This window comes from Nematolebias whitei, chromosome 18 (genome assembly GCF_014905685.2).
Source record: "Nematolebias whitei isolate Nwh7 chromosome 18, NemWhi1, whole genome shotgun sequence".
In the NCBI taxonomy this organism is placed as follows: domain Eukaryota; kingdom Metazoa; phylum Chordata; class Actinopteri; order Cyprinodontiformes; family Rivulidae; genus Nematolebias; species Nematolebias whitei.
Window position 1 is genome coordinate 15,440,132 of NC_056515.1, and position 17,411 is coordinate 15,457,542.

The 17,411-nt window shown below is 45.4% G+C and overlaps 3 protein-coding genes across 3 annotated transcripts in view; 2 read left to right on the top strand and 1 right to left on the bottom strand.

The window, feature by feature from the left end:
* Positions 1-4,944, top strand: part of ghrb (growth hormone receptor b) — a 39,179-nt gene extending 34,235 nt beyond the window's left edge. The window contains exons 7-12 of the mRNA XM_037691940.1: positions 1,733-1,801; positions 2,738-2,802; positions 2,875-2,980; positions 3,320-3,444; positions 4,471-4,566; positions 4,667-4,944. Of these exons, the coding sequence (XP_037547868.1) occupies positions 1,733-1,801; positions 2,738-2,802; positions 2,875-2,980; positions 3,320-3,444; positions 4,471-4,566; positions 4,667-4,795 (590 nt within the window). The 3' untranslated portion in view covers positions 4,796-4,944. The remainder of the gene's footprint in view (positions 1-1,732; positions 1,802-2,737; positions 2,803-2,874; positions 2,981-3,319; positions 3,445-4,470; positions 4,567-4,666) is intronic.
* A 3,402-nt stretch (positions 4,945-8,346) lies between these two features.
* nim1kb (NIM1 serine/threonine protein kinase) lies at positions 8,347-15,435 on the top strand. The gene is given in 4 exon segments (XM_037691941.1): positions 8,347-8,380; positions 11,152-11,421; positions 12,366-12,634; positions 14,674-15,435. Coding segments are annotated over 4 exon segments (1,335 nt in total).
* Positions 15,436-16,284: 849 nt separating this feature from the next.
* Positions 16,285-17,269, bottom strand: gadd45gb.1 (growth arrest and DNA-damage-inducible, gamma b, tandem duplicate 1). Its single transcript, XM_037691950.1, has 3 exons — positions 17,077-17,269; positions 16,791-17,001; positions 16,285-16,713 (listed from the first exon to the last, which is right to left on the bottom strand). The coding sequence occupies exons 1-3, from the start codon at positions 17,214-17,216 to the stop codon at positions 16,603-16,605; spliced, it is 462 nt and encodes a 153-aa protein (XP_037547878.1). The 5' UTR covers positions 17,217-17,269; the 3' UTR covers positions 16,285-16,602.
* Positions 17,270-17,411: the final 142 nt, after the last annotated feature.

The following is a 17,411-nucleotide window of genomic DNA, read 5'->3' on the forward strand; positions in this document are numbered from 1 at the left end:
TGTATTTCTGGATGCAGATCAATGAAATAACAGTCTCTGTCCATCTGATCAGATTTGAGGTCAGATCAGGTTCACTACAGATGGATGGATGGATGGATGGATGGATGGATGGATGGATGGATGGATGGATGGATGGATGGATGTGTAGTACTAACGTACGGACGGGCCACCAAATGTAGTATGTCATATATGGATATATTCATACTTTTTCACGAGTTCCTCATCTTTCTGACTGTGTAAATGTCGTGCATTGAATTTAACAGAAATGTAACGAGAGACGTTATTTATCTTTGACCCATCAAAATGAATGCGGTCATTTATTTTCAGAATCAAAGTTTAACATCAAACATTTACATTAATTTGGCAAAATATGAAAATAATAACAGACAAGTTTCACAGATAATGGACTTCAATCACACGGGGGTGATTGAGGACTTTGCTTCAGATATTTCTAAGATATCTGTATTGATTTTAGGAGAAGGGAGAGTTTAAGATGGAAGATGGAGATTTATCTTACAGAGAGATTTGTGAGGGAATTAATCTGTTTGACCAGAAACGTGCACGCTCCTTCAGATCTCAGCTTGCGACGGTACGCTTGGTCGAAGTGGACTGTTACCTGGTTGATGATAGGTCAGCGTCGGTATAGGATCCTTCCTTGACTCTTTCAGCGTCTCTGTTGAGAGCAGCTGAAATCCTTCGAGAGTCGTGCGAGGTTATTCAAACAGAAGTTATAATCCCAAAACGTCTCTGGATCATCCTGAATGCGTTTGCATCCAAGAACTCTGAACTCCTTTCATCTCTTTTGCACTCTCTATCAGACTTCCGACATCAGACTCCCGACATCAGACTCCCGACATCAGACTCTAGAGAACCGGGAAGTTGCCACATTTTAAATGAGTTGACTTCCGGGTCAATTTAGAGCTTTCTGATTCGTGGATGGACCAGAATAGAGGTGTGGTTTGTGATGTAAGATGTTATCAAATTCGAGGTCAGAGAATGAGATTGTTTACAACATACAGAAAAGATTATTGGAGAAAACCAGACTTCGTGGAGTCTCACTCTTATTATCTTCTGAAAAAGTTTAAACATGACATTTCTTCTCAGTAAACATTTTAGTTGACCGAGACTCGACCTTTAACATACTTACAAAACTTGCTCATTGAAGACAGAAAATCAAGAAATGCATATTAACCTGATTTCTTCTTTGAATGAGGAATAAAAATCATTACTTACTGTTTATGTAAAATAAAAATGAGTAGTTCTCTTCAACCTGTAAGCATTGAGTGAACTAACACAATTTGATTATCAAACATTTGTAAAATAGTAATGATCATAGAGGATTGTCTTTTCTACTTGATTAATTCAAGAAAGAAAGTCTCCAGATGGCTCAAACTGTATTTCTGGATGCAGATCAATGAAATAACAGTCTCTGTCCATCTGATCAGATTTGAGGTCAGATCAGGTTCACTACAGATGGATGGATGGATGGATGGATGGATGGATGGATGGATGGATGTTGTACTTAACTTTTAATGCCATTTAATAGTATTTAATGGGATTTGAGGAGATAGATGTTTGGTGAATTATCGTGTTAATAAAGAAAATAATGTATTCAGATTATTACGTCTTAGTTTCCAGTTAGAATAAAACTCCAGTAGTAAATAATCATATTTATTTGTGTGCATCAGGTGTAAACATGATGAAACGATTAATTTTGTTCAATGTGTTGCAGAAAAAGACAGCCTCCATATCACAGTGCAGCAGCTGCAGCAGACCCTGCAGGAGCAGTGCGACCTCAAGGGTAACAGCTTCTTGTGTTGAAGAAAATGTGTTCCTAAACTACACAATTGACACATTAATAATAGAAAAATTGATGTTAATTGTAGGAGACCCTCTGTGTACCGCTCGGTCCATGCTTCTACCCTCACCTCTGGTCCTGGACTCTGGGTAGAAACTGGAAGACCTAGATCCTGGATCCACGAGGTCTAAATGAGTTCTCTCTGCTGGACTCTCCTTAGGAGACGGGGTGAGAAGTTCAGTTCTCCAGGAGACACTGGGTAGAACCACTGCTCCCCCACATCCAGAGGAGACAGATGAGGAGATTTAGACCCTAAGGAGATGGACCCTGGACGCCTCCATAGGGAGGTGTTCCGAACTGCTCAGACTGGGAGGAGACCCTGGGGAAGACCAGGGTCTTCTGTGGTCTGGGAACACCTTGGAGTCCTCTCAGAAGGGCTGGAAGAGGTGGCTGTGGAAAGAGAGATCTGGACCTCCCTGATCTGATGCTGCCCCCGAGACCTGAGTCCAGAACCAGAGGACGGACTTTGAAGCATGACTAAAGAATAGCAGAAGCAGATCTTGGGATTAGGAATCATAAATTGTGTTTTGGTTTTATTTTGTTCAACGTAAAATGCTGCAATATGAGTAAAGTTGATAAGAGTCGGATGAAGGAGGAGACCATTGTTGTTGACTTTCAACAAAAACACAAACAGCTTGAAGTATTTCATAGAGTAGTTGGAATATTTGATAAGATTTAAGATTTTATAGCTTTATTGTCCGGAGGGGGAGGATGGAGGAAAGGTGAGCAGTCCTGTAACAACACAAGCGCTAGCGAAACAAAGAAGAAAACAAAACAACAAAGTTAAACATCCATAAATTAATGACTTGTTTTTGTCAGAAATCGTTGTTGAGACGTCTTTTTTATGAAGAACTAAATCTGTGAACGTTTCTGTTTCAGTGGAAAACGAGAAGCTGAAGAGCGACATTTTAAAGCTGAAAGAACAGAATGAAAGAGCAGCAGAGGTGAGAACACATCCATGACTTTAAATACGACCACAGGGCTTTGGTTTCCTCAGCGGTTTGTTTGTGGCAAAGGTCCGAGAAGCTGAAGTTCAGCAGCTTGTGGGCGAAATGAGAGCAGCAGCAGCAGAAGGACACAAGAGGGAGCTGGAGGACGTCCAGCAGGAGGCGCTGCAGCAGTGTGAGTCCTCACAGTCATCTGTTGACCTCCGTCCTTCTCCTTTTGAGAAGATTTGTGCTCCAGCAGGTGTCTTTAAATTAAAGAGCGCATGAAGAAAAGCTTTCAGACGAGAATAAAAATGTTCTTTTGGGTCTTCTCTGGATATGAGCATGATGAGTAAGTGAGAAGACAGAACAGTGATAACAAAACATTTGTTTTAATTTAATGCGTCAGAAAAAACCTCAAGTTGTGAAGGAGGATCTGAAATGAACCTAAATGTGATTTTATTTATTTGTCCTTCGTTGTTGTTGTTTTCCCTCGGCTCTAATAATAAAAATGTCTGCTTGTTTGTGCTCGCAGTGGCAGCTAAAGATGCTGAGGTGAAGAAGCTGCTGGAGGACAAACGTGTGGCTGTGGAGGAGATGAAGAGGCTGAAGGAGCAGGACAGGGAGAGGAAGAGCGAGCTCCTCAAACTTCAGATGGAGGTCAGAAAGAAATAACCAGATGTTCTCTGATAAACAGCGCGTTTATAAATTACACCAAAGACAGAGGGTGAAAATTCATGTTTTTGTGTTTTTCTGCTTGTTAGTAAAATATCTCATGACCCAGTGGACGGACACTAATGATAGTACTCATTGTTGGTGAACAGTTTCTGCAAGTTCTTCAAAAGTCCTTCATTCCATGTTGGGTCTTAAAACTCTTCAAAACGTACAGATGAAAAAAAAAACATGAAGTCACATCTTTGTGTGAGAGTTGGGGACACCTGGACAGGTCTCCAGTCCATCACAGGGACACCTGGAGACAAATGAGACAAACAACCATACACTCTCTCTCTCTCACCTAGAGACCATTTAGAGTTACCAATCAGCCTAACATGCATGTTTTTGGTCTGTGGGAGGAAAATGGAGCACCCGGAGAAAACCCACGCATGCATGGAGAGAACCTGCAAACTTCACCCAGAAAGGCCCCCAGCTGGGATTTGGACCAGCAACCTTCTCACTTAAAGGCAGCAGCTCTACCAACTGATCCACCGTGCTGCCATATGTTACAGCCTTTTTCCATAAACACACACACACACACACGATGTGTTGATGGGCTGTGATATTATTAAACACTTGTGTTGCAGCTGCTCTTCCTCAACTTTGGGTTGTAATTTTCACGCCGGAGCTAAATCAGCCGAACTTCCTCGTGGTTGGGGGAGGACTGAGAGGCTTGTTGTGGTTCGGGGTCGGTCTTCACAGTTTGAAACATTTCTGCTCTTCTTGCTTTTCACTTTGTTCACATGCTTGGTGTGGCACCGCTCACGTCACACTTCAGAGCGATCCTGTGAAAAAGATCTTTTGTTATTAGTTTAAAATGATTTTTTTTATGCGAGTCTCTCTCTTTATGACCTCGTTTACGTTGTCTGCAACACGTTTCATTTCACCCGCAGGATGTGATGAACTCCACACTCTGAGGGTCCGCTCAGTTTCACGGACTTCCTCTTCCTGTCTCTGTTGTCTTCTTCACAGTTTGGTGCGAAGTTGGCCAGAGTTCAGAGTTCGGCTGAGAGGAGCCAGCAGCAGCGTCATGGCTCCAGCCTGCTTCCACAGAGTGTCTTGAAGCAGGTGAGCAGAACCAGCCGTGCTGGTCTGTGTTGTGACGTCACGGCTCTGATCATTTGCTGCTAACTTGAACGGCGTGGATCAATCCTGCTTGTTTCCTCAGAAGCTGCACTTTTTCCAGGAGGAGAAGAATAAAGAGATCGCAGCTTTACGTCAGAGAATCAAAGAGCTGGAGGAGAGGGCGCGGCCCAGCAGCCTCACCGACAACCGTCTGAAGAAAAGAAAGTTCTAGTTCATCAGAGGTCCAACGGGCTCTGGACCTGCGTTCAGAACCTTTTGACTGTTGCTGATCTGCTGTTGCATAAGCTTCATTAAAATGAGTTGTTTGACCTCTGAGCTCGCAGGAAGCACATGGACGCACACGCTGCATGTCTGAGACTTTAATCCAGTTAGGCTCCTGCAGGTGGTGGTGGTGGTGGTGGGGGGGGGGGGGGTCAGGCTCATCCTGCTGCTTCCATTCAAGAGTTTATTTTGATTGGTTCGGTTTATAAATGTTCTCATGCAGCCGTTCTTCTTCTAGATTCAGTTTAGTGGAGACCGACGGTGAAAGTGAGCGGCACCAGGCTCATTTGGAGTTTTAACGCTGGATGTTCTGGTTCTTATAAATGTGCAGTTTGAGGTTTAGTTTAGTTGTCCGGTTCTGCCCGGCGGGGGAACAAGCTGCCGTCCTGCAGGTCCAAATGTCAGAAGACGTTTAATAAAACTTCTGGGAAAATAAAGTCCTCTCTCGTTTACGTCACAAATATTTTGGTCTTATCAGGTTCCAGAGGGTTCTGCTCAGTCTGAAGGTCCACCACAGTGAAGCAATCAGGCTGAGGTTCTGGACTCTGACTGGACCTTGTTCTGTTCTTTCTGACCCGTTCTGTTGTAGATCAGCTGCTGTGTTTGGATCATGGTTCTGCTTCAGCTGTTGGACAGATGGACTCACATCTGCCTCCAGAAACCTTTGGTCTACAGAGTTCTGGTCCACTCTGACTGAAGGAGCCCAAACCATCAGCCTCCACCCCCCGTGCTGACAGCTGGAGGAGCTGCTTGACTAGTTGTTTCTGACCAGGCAGCACTGCTACTAACACTTCACACACACCCCAGCAGCCGCCCCACATTTGGTGATGGAGCAGTTTTTTAAATAATTATCCGTCCTTGATGTTATTTGTAGACCTGGACGTTCTGCCTGAAGCCTTCACTGTTTCTGTCAAAGCTGAGCTCCTCTACACGAGTCAACATTTGGCACTAATGCTCTAGAACTTACAGAAAGCTGCATAAAAATTGTCCACACCTCTGACGAGGACTGCAACTATTTTGTAGTGAGAATGCTATTAGTCACCAGTTGCAGCCCAGTGAAGTACTGGTACCATTAACCTGCTGACTGAGGCCTGTAGGGTCCGAGCTGAAGCTCAGTCCTCTCACAATTGCATGGTCTTTCAGTGGCGGCTGGTGAAGTTTTCTCCAGGGGGACTATAACTCCAGAATAGACACACATATACATATATATACATACAGATATATATACACGTATATATATGTGTACAAAGTATATATATATATATATGTGTGTGTGTGTGTACACATATATACAGTGTATACAGTATATGTGTGTGCGTATATATATGTATGTATGTATGTATGTACATATATGTAACATATATTTGTCCTAAATAATATTTATAAAGGATGGTTTATAATAAAACTAATTCAGAAGATCACAGTTCAACTGCTGGAGGGATGTGGTACCTAAATAAAATCAAGTTCATTATTTGACTACTCAAATATTCCTAATATCAAAGGTTCTAATATTGCACCTTAGCACACAATATAGCGTTTCACCATTTCAATGTAGCTTCAATTTAAATGCTTCATTGTTAACATTAGGAACTATCTACTTATTGCAAGAAGCTTGTTTTTCATTCTCCAGATCAATACAAGTGCAGGTGTTCAGAAACGGTATAACACCATCAGTGACATTTAGTATAGAAAAGTATTAATGTTTGATAGTTTTTATATAAGCACTTAAATGCAGCAATCACAGAGCTCAGTACAATAACCTGGAGGCTAGCACTAGCATGCTAATTCCAGAAACAAACAAACTCACCACTTCCCACGTTTACACGGTCAGCTGAAGGTTTTTTTCACAAACAGAGACATCTAAAAGTTGAGAGGCATATCAGTCAGTAATGGCAACATAGGAATTAGATAAAGAGCTTTCAATGACTTAAAGCCTACCTGCAGCATAGCCTGGTTGTGTCACTGCACGATCTCTTCCAGGAGCACAATCCATACCATGCATGCAGTCTGGGCGCAGGAGAGTTGCGCCCAGAATAGTCCTATATCTTGTAATGAAGAGGAGTTATTGTTTATGTATAACTTTTAACAAGAGTCTATGGGCAAAGATTTTTGCGCCCCAGGACGTAAATACATCATCAAGTAGACAACGTTAATAAACAAAACAACTTTACTGATCATTAACTAAAATATTTATCTCACACAACAACAAAAAAATACACATACAGTATATTTAAAAATATATATACATCCATCCATCCATTATCTTTACCCACTTATTCCATTTTGGGTCACGGGGGTTGCTGGTGCCCATGTCCAGCAATCACTGTGCGAGGGGCGGGGTACACCCTGGACGGGTCGCAAGTCCATCACAGGGACACATAGAGACAAACGAGACAAACAACCATTAACTCTCTCACTCACACCTAGGGACAATTTAGAGTTACCAATCAGCCTAACATGCATGTTTTTGGTCTGTGGGAGGAAATCGGAGCACCCGGAGAAAACCCACGCATGCACGGAGAGAACATGCAAACTCCACCCAGAAAGGCCCCTGGACCGGGGTTTGAACCAGGGACCTGCTCGCTGAGAGGCAGCAGCTCTACCAGTTGTGCCACCATGCTGCCCATATATATATACATATATTTTGAAATATTTTTATTTTATTATTTCATTTTTATTTCATTTTTTATGTCTTATTCAAGGTAACGGGGTGAGGCGGCGCCCTAGCACCCGCCATTTGCCAGCCGCCACGAGTCTTTCCACCCTGACATTTTAACACACACTTGTATGCTCCAGATCAGAGGTGGTCCCACTGATGAGGATCAGCAGCTCCTAGCTGATCGTGAACCTCAAACCTGTTCCACTGTGTGCTGCTGTCTGAACCCCCTAAATGACCCAAACCGTCCCCTCTGTGGACCCAAGCTCACTTGATTTGACTCAGAATCATCAGTGAGGCATTGTAGACCTGAATGAAGACGTTGTGGCCTCTGAGGTGCTGATCTGTAATCTGTTTATCTGTGCTCTTCAGCCGCCGTGTGGAGGGAACATGGAGGTAATCTCTACGAGAACATTGTGTAAGACTGTTATATAAGGTTTCATCTGCACAAAGACCTGGGACTCGTCTTTCAGAGATCAATGAGCCGTTTCCCTCACGCAGGTGTCCGTGTTCAGTCTGTCTTCATGCTCATGATCTGCTGCAGCTTTCTGTCATTTCATACTTTGATTTATGGAAGACCTCAATTCTAAGGATTAAAGATCATGACACCACCTTAACCTTCGTCACTTGGAGACATATGACGGAGGTGGTGAGGCCAGGTGGGTCAGGACAAAGAGGGGTGCCCCCCCCCCCCCCCCCCCCCCCCTGTGGACTCAGCGTTCAGTTCTTCAGAGTAGAACTGACGAGGATGCTTATGTTCTTGTTCAACATGTAAGAAACTTTTCTCTCTGGCTCATTCTGGGCCAAAAGAAGAACTTTATTTTTATTTGTAATGGATTCTACGGATGTTTTGATGTAGAGGAGCACCTCAGTCTCTGGGTAAGAAAAACTCTTTGTTCTTGATGCTTCAGCTGCACCAGGGCTGGATGATGCAGGTCCAGGTACCGAGGTTTGTCATAAGGAAAAGGTCCACCTCTTTCAGTTCTAGAGTGCCAGGACATAAACTGATGGCTCTTCATCAGATTCTACAATAATTCAAACTCAACCTCAAGTGAGCGACAGGTTTTACAGAATCGTTATTTATTAAACAAAAGTTAAAGGTGAAAGTGTAAAAACTGGTTCCAGCTGCTGCTTCCAGGATCTCAGAGGTCCAGGATCATCTGGAGCTGCTGATGAACTGGTCATCAGTGGAGCCGCCTCTGATCTGGAGCAGACTGGTGTGTGTTAACACAATGTCAGGGCAGAAAGACAACAGCAAGAGACAAGAAGCAGCTGTTGCTGTCAGTCAATCTGTGAAGGGTCAAAGGTCATTTAGTGTCCATTGTTCTACAGAGAGAGAGATTTTTCACAAGAGTAGAACATTTCAGACAGTTGATTCACCCTGAAGGTCAGACTTTGCAGTGACTCTACAGACCTCAGCAGGTCAAAGGTCATGACCTTTTCTATCTAAAACAACATGGCAGCTCAACTTAGGTTTGTAAAGTTTCCTCTGAAGGAACCACAAGACTTCAGCACCAGAACAAGATGTTTACCCAGAATGCACTGCAGCAAACAGCTCCTCCCAGCTGTCAGCACGGAAGTGGAGGGCTGATGGTTTGGGCTCCTGTCAGTCTCTATAATGCCACTTTTGCTCTGCTCCTACTCAGCCTCAACTCTGCTCAGATCAGCCTGACTTGCACCGCACTTCAGGACGGGCCCTGGAGGCGTGTCCAGAACCCAAAATCCTGCTCATGAACTTTTAATGAACTTTAGTTCACTGAGTGAGAGTTCTGCGATGAGTTAAACTCAAAGCAGTCTGCTCCTCCGATAAATAATGTTAAATTATTGTTTTTAAAAATGCATGTTTCTGTTCAGTGCCCTGAGATGACTTCTGTTGTGACTTGGCGCTTTATAAATAAACTGAATTAAATCTGATGAACCATATCCTACAAAAACATTTATATCTAAAATTCCATATTTTCCTTCATCATATTTACATGGGGAGTGGTGGCGCAGAGGTTAGAGAAGGTGGGCCTGTGATCACCGGTTCAAGCCCCAGTACAGACAACATCAAAAATGTGGGTGGGGTAGGTGAAGCACCCACACCTGCCCCCACCCTCCTTCTTCCCACTCTGGGCCCTTGAGCAAGGCCCTTAACACCACCTGCTCCTCCGGGTGTCCTAGATAGCAGCTCTGTGCTCCACACAGAGGCTGTGGAAGGACATCCGGCGTAAAAATAACTGCCAAGTCTTCGTGCGACTTAGTTCACTGTGGCGACCCCTAAAGCAGCCGAACGAAGAAGAAGAAAAAATTGATGTATTTACAAGTGGTTTTGTTTCAGATTATTTTATTTTAGCTTTGATTTAAAGTGTAATTCTTGTTTTGTGATAATAAAGTTGAACCAAAGGCTGTGTCTCTTCTTTAAACATGTTTGAGGAAAATACAAGAGATTCAATAATTTTGTCTTTTTATAATTTTTCAGTTGAATTAACTTTAACTTTAATTACCAGATTATTTAATAAAGTCAAAGTGAAAACAGGATTTCATGATGAAGCCGGCACCATTAATTTATTTTTATTCTTCACTGATAACAAGAAAACCATTATTTTTTATACATTAAATGTAAAAAAAAAAAAAAAAAATAACATTTTCACCCTCTGTCCCGGTCCTCCTGCCTGCCAGGGCTCAGAATCCGTCCTTTCTGAGCAGGCGAGGCCGGGGCTCGGGGACCGGCCTCTCGTGCTTCGACGGGTCGGCAGCTCGTATGATCCTCCGCAGTGACGCCGCTCGCTCAGATTTTATTGTCGGTCACCAAACACAAAAAACTCCTGGACTTCTGCATTAAACACGGTGTTGTCATTATTGTTTTTAAAATCTTTAAAATAGATCCAGCCGCTGCTTCGCGTTCCGAGAAATTGCAAATGGAGGATCGGTAAAAAGTTTCTGAGATCCAGTGACTCCTCCCTCTGACCAATCAGAGTCCTGCAGAGTCAGCTCGACGGTCCCACCAGAAAAGCAGGAACAAAACAAGGTCCCGAATCAGCTAAAAAAATCATCTAAAAAGTTCTGGTGGAGTATGGGTCTTTGTGTGGAGGGCTGAGCAGAGTTGGGACTGAGTAGGAGCCGTGGAAATGGGGTATAAGTGGACCCGTACTCCTCTGTAGACCAAAGAGTTCTGGAGTCCCAACAGCTGAAGCTGGGATCAATCTGGGTCCTACAGAACCATGATCCAAACACAGCAGATAATCTACAACAGAACGGGTCCAAAAGAACAGAACCAAGGTGCTGCACCTGTCCAGTCAGAGTCCAGAACCTCAGCCTGACCGAGATGCTGTGGTGGACCTTCAGAGAGCTGAGAAGAAACCAACACTGGAAAAAAGAGTGGGTCAGAACTCCTCCAGAACCAGGAGGGACAAACAGGAAACCACTGAAGGAGGTTCTACAGGCCTCTGGATCAGGACCTGGAACCAGTTTTTGTTAAATAAATAACGACTCAGTAACTTGTGTTTTGTTTGGACCTGAAGGAGGTGGACTTCATTTATCTCCTGAAGTTTAAAAAGAGTTTTCTGCAAATGTTTGAGTGGGAAATGATTTAGAGCTTTAATGTAACATGTTTTAAATTAAAATGTTCTGAGTGTTGTGTCTTCCTGTTCATGGTGGTTCTGTTGTAGACATGCCTGGAGGTCAGTACCAGGTGACCCGCCTGAGGCTCAGCCTGAGCCTCTACAGCCTGACGGAGAGTTCTGATGGATGCCCAGAGGAGGAGGAGGCCTCACTGCGCCTCATGCCCCTGCAGAAGCTCACCACCGCCATGTGCAAGAACGAGAGGACCATCAAGGAGCTGATCATCGGCCGCAGGGTCGGGTTCTACAAGGTCCGAGGGGAGATCGGCTGCGGGACCTTCTCCAGGGTCAAACTGGCCTTCCACGCTCTGACTAAAGGTGAACAGGAAGTCTTGACTGGGAGAAATGGTTGTTTCTTACTGAATAGTTTGAATGTTTCCACATCGTCATTGATCCTTCCAGACACGTTCTGGCATCGAACTCATTCCTCAGTTTTTCTTCTATTTCAACAATTCAAGTATGAAAACGTTCGGCTCCTTCAGGACATTCCTGCTCTGACTTCTGCCATTTGTGCATTTTTTACTTTGACACATTTAGCATTGTCGGCCATGTTTTTTTTTTTTTTTTCATTGAACATGAATCTCTCCACGTCCTTCAAACCCTTTCAGCTGTTTACAACCGTTACTGCTCATTTCAGCTGTTTTCAGCTTATTCATGCCATTTTCTGGTTCCGTCAGCTTCTTTCTGCTCATTTCAGCAATTTTTTTTGTTGTCTTTTTTTTCCTTGCATCTTTCCTCTAATTTTAGCTTTTTAGGCTCCTTTTAGCATTTGGCTACTTTTCTGCTTACGTCAGCTTGTACTATTTTCCCCAAGTTTTTTTTTTTAGCCTATTTTCAGCTAATTGAAGCTTTTTGTGTTCCTTTTTTCTCTTTTCTGGTAACTCAGGCATTTTATTGTTTTTTTTTTTTTTAATCATTTCAGCTTCTTTGTGCTCCGTCTTCCCACTTTTCAGCCATTGCTGTATTTTAAGTAACTTTTAGCTTTTTCAGCAGCTTTCAGCAAATTTATTCAGCAAAAAACATTTACATTGTGTTTACAGAAACACAACTAGTCTCCTCAGGTCCTCCAGAAGCTCCAACCACTGGTCTCCGCAGGTCCTCCATGGACCATGGACCTGGAGCTGAACAACTTAAAAGTGTTGAAGAACGTCCAGGGTTTTCTTCTTAATATGGTCCAACATGTTTTTGTTCTAACGATTGTTCACGATGTTCCTCCTCAATAAAACATGAGATCTGAACATCTCGGTGCTTTTTGTCTACAGACAAAGTGGCCCTGAAGATCCTGGACCGGATGCGTCTGGACGCCCAGGCCCATCGCCTGCTCTCCAGAGAGATCAGCAGCATGGAGTCCCTGCAGCATCCCAACGTGATCCGTCTGTACGAGGTGGTGGAGACGCCGAGCCGCATCTTCCTGGTGCTGGAGTACGCGGGCCGAGGAGACCTGCACAACCGGATCTGCACCGAGGGGAAACTGTCCGACAACGCCAGCAAGATCACCTTCGCCCAGATCCTCTCCGCTGTCAAATACATGGTGAGTCTGAGAGGTTCTGTGGGTCCAGCACCTGACAGAAGACAGACAGAACTTATAATGCAGGCGTCCGATCTGTGCACACGGAGGAACAGGTGGATCTTTGTAAACCATTTACTGGAGCCAGAACCTCGAGCTGGACCTGAACCCTAAGAGTTTTCTCCGTGAGGTGTGGATGTTCTGGAGCAGGAAGTCTTCAGGTGTCGGTCGTTGAAACCTCAGCTGAGAACGTCCTGCTCAGCTGCTGCAGGGCACAAGAAGGATCACAGTTCTGATATGGTGGATCATCTGAAGCCTGGATCTCACCGGGATCTGTCTGCTGGCAACACTCAACGACCAGGAAACAGATTTTCCACCAACTCCTGCTGAACTTTGGACCAGAACTTACTCTGAGGTTTCATCCATGTTGCCAAAAATCTGCTCCAGACTTAACGTGAAGAGATCCTGTTGAAGATTTGATGACTCTCCTTCAAGCTGTCGAGGGTTCAAATCCTGGAGCTCCACCTGGTCCGGTCCAGCTTCCAGAACCTCGAGGTTCAGACTAATCATTAAAACAAAGTTTAAAGCAGAAACAACTTTATGTTCATCCTTTCACAATAAAATACCACCATATAAGGGTCGGAGATTTGTGTTGGAAAAAACATTATTTTATAAAGTTTGAATATTCAAACTCGCTGCTCGTCCATTTTTGGTTCTGGCGACTTCAATTTGTTTGAGACGACCTGAGGAATGCTTGGAGACGGGTTCCAAATGTTCTGTGAGGTACCGGTTTTACTGTAGCCCAGATTTATTGTTTCCCTGGTTCTTCTGATGTAGGTGATTATTCAGAGTGGGCCCAGGGTTACAAACACTGAGACAATAATTTACAACAACATATTACATAAATATATTGAAGAGAGCACATGAGGTGCAAGTTTTTATGGCCTCGTGTTGGTGGAGTATTTAATAGTTTTCATGTATTGTTTGACCTCATTTTCAAAAATGGAGATAAGAGGTTTTTGATTAGTGTATCGACATTTATGAATATGCCATTTGGCTCGGTATATAATGAGATTAATAATATAGAACTGTTTTTCTTTAGCTGTGGGGTCAGTGAAGCCAAACAAAACATGTTCACAGCAAAGTAAAAGATCTGGTTCTATGAAAGTAGAAATACAAATACTTTTCCAAAATTGAATCGAGAAGGAGCAAGAACAAAATAAGTGAAGACATCTTCTGGGTTTTCATCACAAAAGGAGCAAATTATATTTATATCCTTGTTACACCGTTGTATATAGATTTAGGATGGGTAAAATCTATGAATAATTTTGAAAGATACTTCTCTTACTTTATTATTTATCATGTAACTGGTTGGTAAAGTTCAAATCCTTTTCCTGTTAAGGTTATTAATAAAGTTGTTCCGATAAGGTACCACATATGGAGTTGACAACATCTTTCTGAAATAGATACGGTTGATATTATGGACTGAGGAGCAGATTGGAACAATTTCAAGTTTGGTTGGATCAAATGGTAACAGTGCTGGATTCTGTCCTGCTGTACTTCTATGTAAAATAAGGATTTGTTTTTATACAAGATGTCTCTATTGTTCCAGATATAATATCTGTGTGGAGAGAAATTATGTTTGTAAATCAACGACCGAGAGAGAAGCGTCTGTTTATGAAAACTGGACAGTTTTGAGGGACTTTCTCAACATTATTACAAAATAGAAATAAATGTAGACCTCCTAATTTAGAGAAAATAAAGTTCCAAACTGAAGATGTGTTCTTGATAAATTGTTTATTTTAAATGTGTTATAAAAGTCCAAAAAGTTGACGCCACCCTTATCTGAGTCATGTTTCTGTTTATTAGCTGTGGCGGCCATCTTGAACAGTGCCTCTAACAGTTGTAGATGGTTCAGTGGTTGCTTCATGAGAGTTTCATTCAAACCGGCCCACTGGTTCAGGAGATATTTTGCTAACAGACAAACGAAGCCTGTGTGAGTGGACCTTTCCTCCCCGTGAGTCAGTGAAACGTTCTGAAATCTTGTGTGTTTGTCTCCGCAGCACAACCTGAACATCGTGCACCGGGACCTGAAGGCGGAGAACGTTCTGTTCACCAGCACCGGCTGCGTGAAAGTGGCCGACTTCGGCTTCAGCACCCGGGTGTCGAGCCGCTGCAGCGCCCTCGACACGTTCTGCGGCTCGCCGCCCTACGCCGCCCCGGAGCTCTTCAGGGACGAGAGCTACCTGGGCCCGTCGGTGGACGTGTGGGCCATGGGCGTCCTGCTGTTCTTCATGGTGACCGGAACCATGCCGTTTCGGGCCGACACCATGGGCAAGCTGCGGCGCTGCATCCTCGAGGGGAACTACACCGTCCCCCCCTGGGTCCCGGGCCCCTGCCAGAGGCTCATCAGGGGCATCCTGAAGGCCGTCCCCTCGGAGCGCTGCGCCGTCGACCAGATGCTGGGCTGCGACTGGCTCCTCCCGGTGGAGTTCCCCTGGTCTCTGGTTCCTGTGACACCGTCCAGTTCTCTGCAGAGCCTGCTGGACTCGGAGCGCGGCAGCCTGGAGGACGAGGTGGAGGACGAGGTCCGGAGCTCGCTGGAGGAGCTCGGCTTCACGGCGGAACACCTCCAGAACAACCAGCTGACGGACAGCCGCAGCCCCGTCACCGGGGTCTACCGGATCCTGCTGCACCGAGCCCACAGGAGGAGGGGTTGCGACTCCCTGCCGGTGGTCCGAGGGATGGTCCGGGACCCGAAACGAGAGGGGCTCCGGGCCTACAGGGGCCTCAGGCACACCTCCAAGTTCTGTGTGCTGTCCTGACATCCAGTCCCACCCTTGAACTGGAAACGTTTCTTACAGCGAACACATTTAAAGTTTCTGTGGAAGTGCCTGATTCAGAACCACCTGACAAGATGTTTAATCTAGGTGTGTCCCCCCCCCCCCCCCCACGTCTGTAGAACTTATTGAACATGTTTACAAAACTTTCAGCAAGTATCTGCTGGTAAATAGTCTGAACAGCAGCTGCTAGACCCCCTGCCCCCCCAGGCTGACCCCTCCCGCCCCCGGGCGGCAGATGGTGCAGCGTGGCCCGGCAGACATCTGCAGCCCAGACAATGGTCCCTGTGAGCGTCAGCCGGAGCCGCCGGGCCCGGGGGGGCTCTGGTATTGTGAGCAGGTTCATTCACATGCAGATGAGTTTTCACCGACACAAACACAATGCTGCTTCAATCGTTTATTCACAGTTAAAGTAAACCTACATGTTTTTTTTTACCAGAGTTTCATGAACGTTCAGATCAGACAGTGAGCGAGTGTCAAATGTTCAGTTTGTTTCACATTTAATGATCAGATCTAAGTGTTTTTATGTAAAAACACTTATATAAAAACATAGAAAGTTTAAGGAGTCTACAGTTTCTACAACATCAGCTAAAACTCAACTTTAAATAAAGAGAACGTGTTTTTCTAACAAAGTCTAAGAATCATTTCTCTCAATGTTTTTCCTCTAACTTTAAATGTTTGTCTAAAGTGATTAACAACGTTTCTAAAGTGAAACCTTTAGATAAAAACATTTTTTAAATGTTTGAAGGTAAATGTTTGTCATTTCTAAAGTGAAACCTTTAGAGGATTAAGACAATTCTGGAAAGTGGGAAACTTGTTGCTGCAACTGTTGTCGTGTTGCTTCCACGAAGAGGCCGTCAGTGAAAAGTCTCTTTCCATGAGCTCCTCTTCCTCAGCACCGCTTCTCCTGCTGCGCGTGCGTGCGCGCTGCCACGGGGGCACGCGCGCTTCTTCTCCCTCTCCAAACCTCATCCGCACAAAGAATGAGGGTCGACGTGTGGCCCCTGCGGCCCCCCCGGCCTCATTCACAGAAAGAATGGAGCCACGCTGGGGGGGCCGGCGCCGTGCGGCCTGGACCGGAACCTCCCCAGGAGCGTCCAGGGATGATGATGATGATGATGCTGAGCTGCAGGCTCGCGCAGGTGGAGGAGCTCAGCGCGCGGGCAGAGTGACTTCCGGGAGCCAGTCGTTCTTCCGGCGGCTCTCCTCACAGAAGCGGTGCAGCTTGTCCAGGGCCGGGTCCTCCCAGTCCTCTGCAGGGGTCTACGCGCACACACACAACCGGCTCAGTCACGCGCTTCTGGTTAAAGTTACAGCCAAGCATTGCGCTGAGGTCTCACCGTGATCAGGACGCAGCGCGCGTCCTCCAGCTGCTCCGCCTTCACGTCGCGCACGACGTCGGCCAGGCGCTGCGCGTCCCCGACCCTCACGAGGCTGATGTGGTTGTCGAAGCAGAAGGACTGGATGAGGGTGAAGTGGATCTGCAGGGCCACGTCGCACTCGAACTGCTCGTCCACGGCCAGGACGCAGAAGGACACGCTGTCCGGGTCTCTGTGGACACAGGAGCCATGAGACACGGACCCACCAGAACCCGGTTAGAACTTTCACGTGGGCTCAGATACTCACAGGTTCATGACTTTGGCGCACTCGTACACCCCCACGGTGAGAGACTCGTTGTCTTTGGCGGAGACCAGAACCTCCCGCAGGGCCTCCCCGGCGCACTGAGCGCGCTCAGGCTTCTGGATCAGAACCTCCTCCAGGGTCATGGTGAAGCAGATATTCCTCCGAGGTTCTGTTCTGGTGAAGAAGAAATCCTTCAGGATGTGCGCGAGGCGCAGATCTGCAGCTTTTATAGCCCGCAGCGCGCGCTGATTGGCTGCGCTCCTCCTGCGCGTGTATGATAATGCTGTCACTCTGTGGCTCGTGGCAGACTGATGGGGGGTCAGCGAGCCCCCCCCCCC

Bases quoted from the DNA above. Each gene is read 5' to 3' on its own strand.
- gadd45gb.1 (XM_037691950.1), bottom strand. From the start codon at position 17,216: ATGACCCTGGAGGAGGTTCTGATCCAGAAGCCTGAGCGCGCTCAGTGC. The intron at 17,002-17,076 runs GTGAGTATCTGA...CTGTGTCCACAG, and splicing joins TGCGCCAAAGTCATGAACCT to AGACCCGGACAGCGTGTCCT. The intron at 16,714-16,790 runs GTGAGACCTCAG...GTGTGCGCGTAG, and splicing joins CGCGCTGCGTCCTGATCACG to ACCCCTGCAGAGGACTGGGA.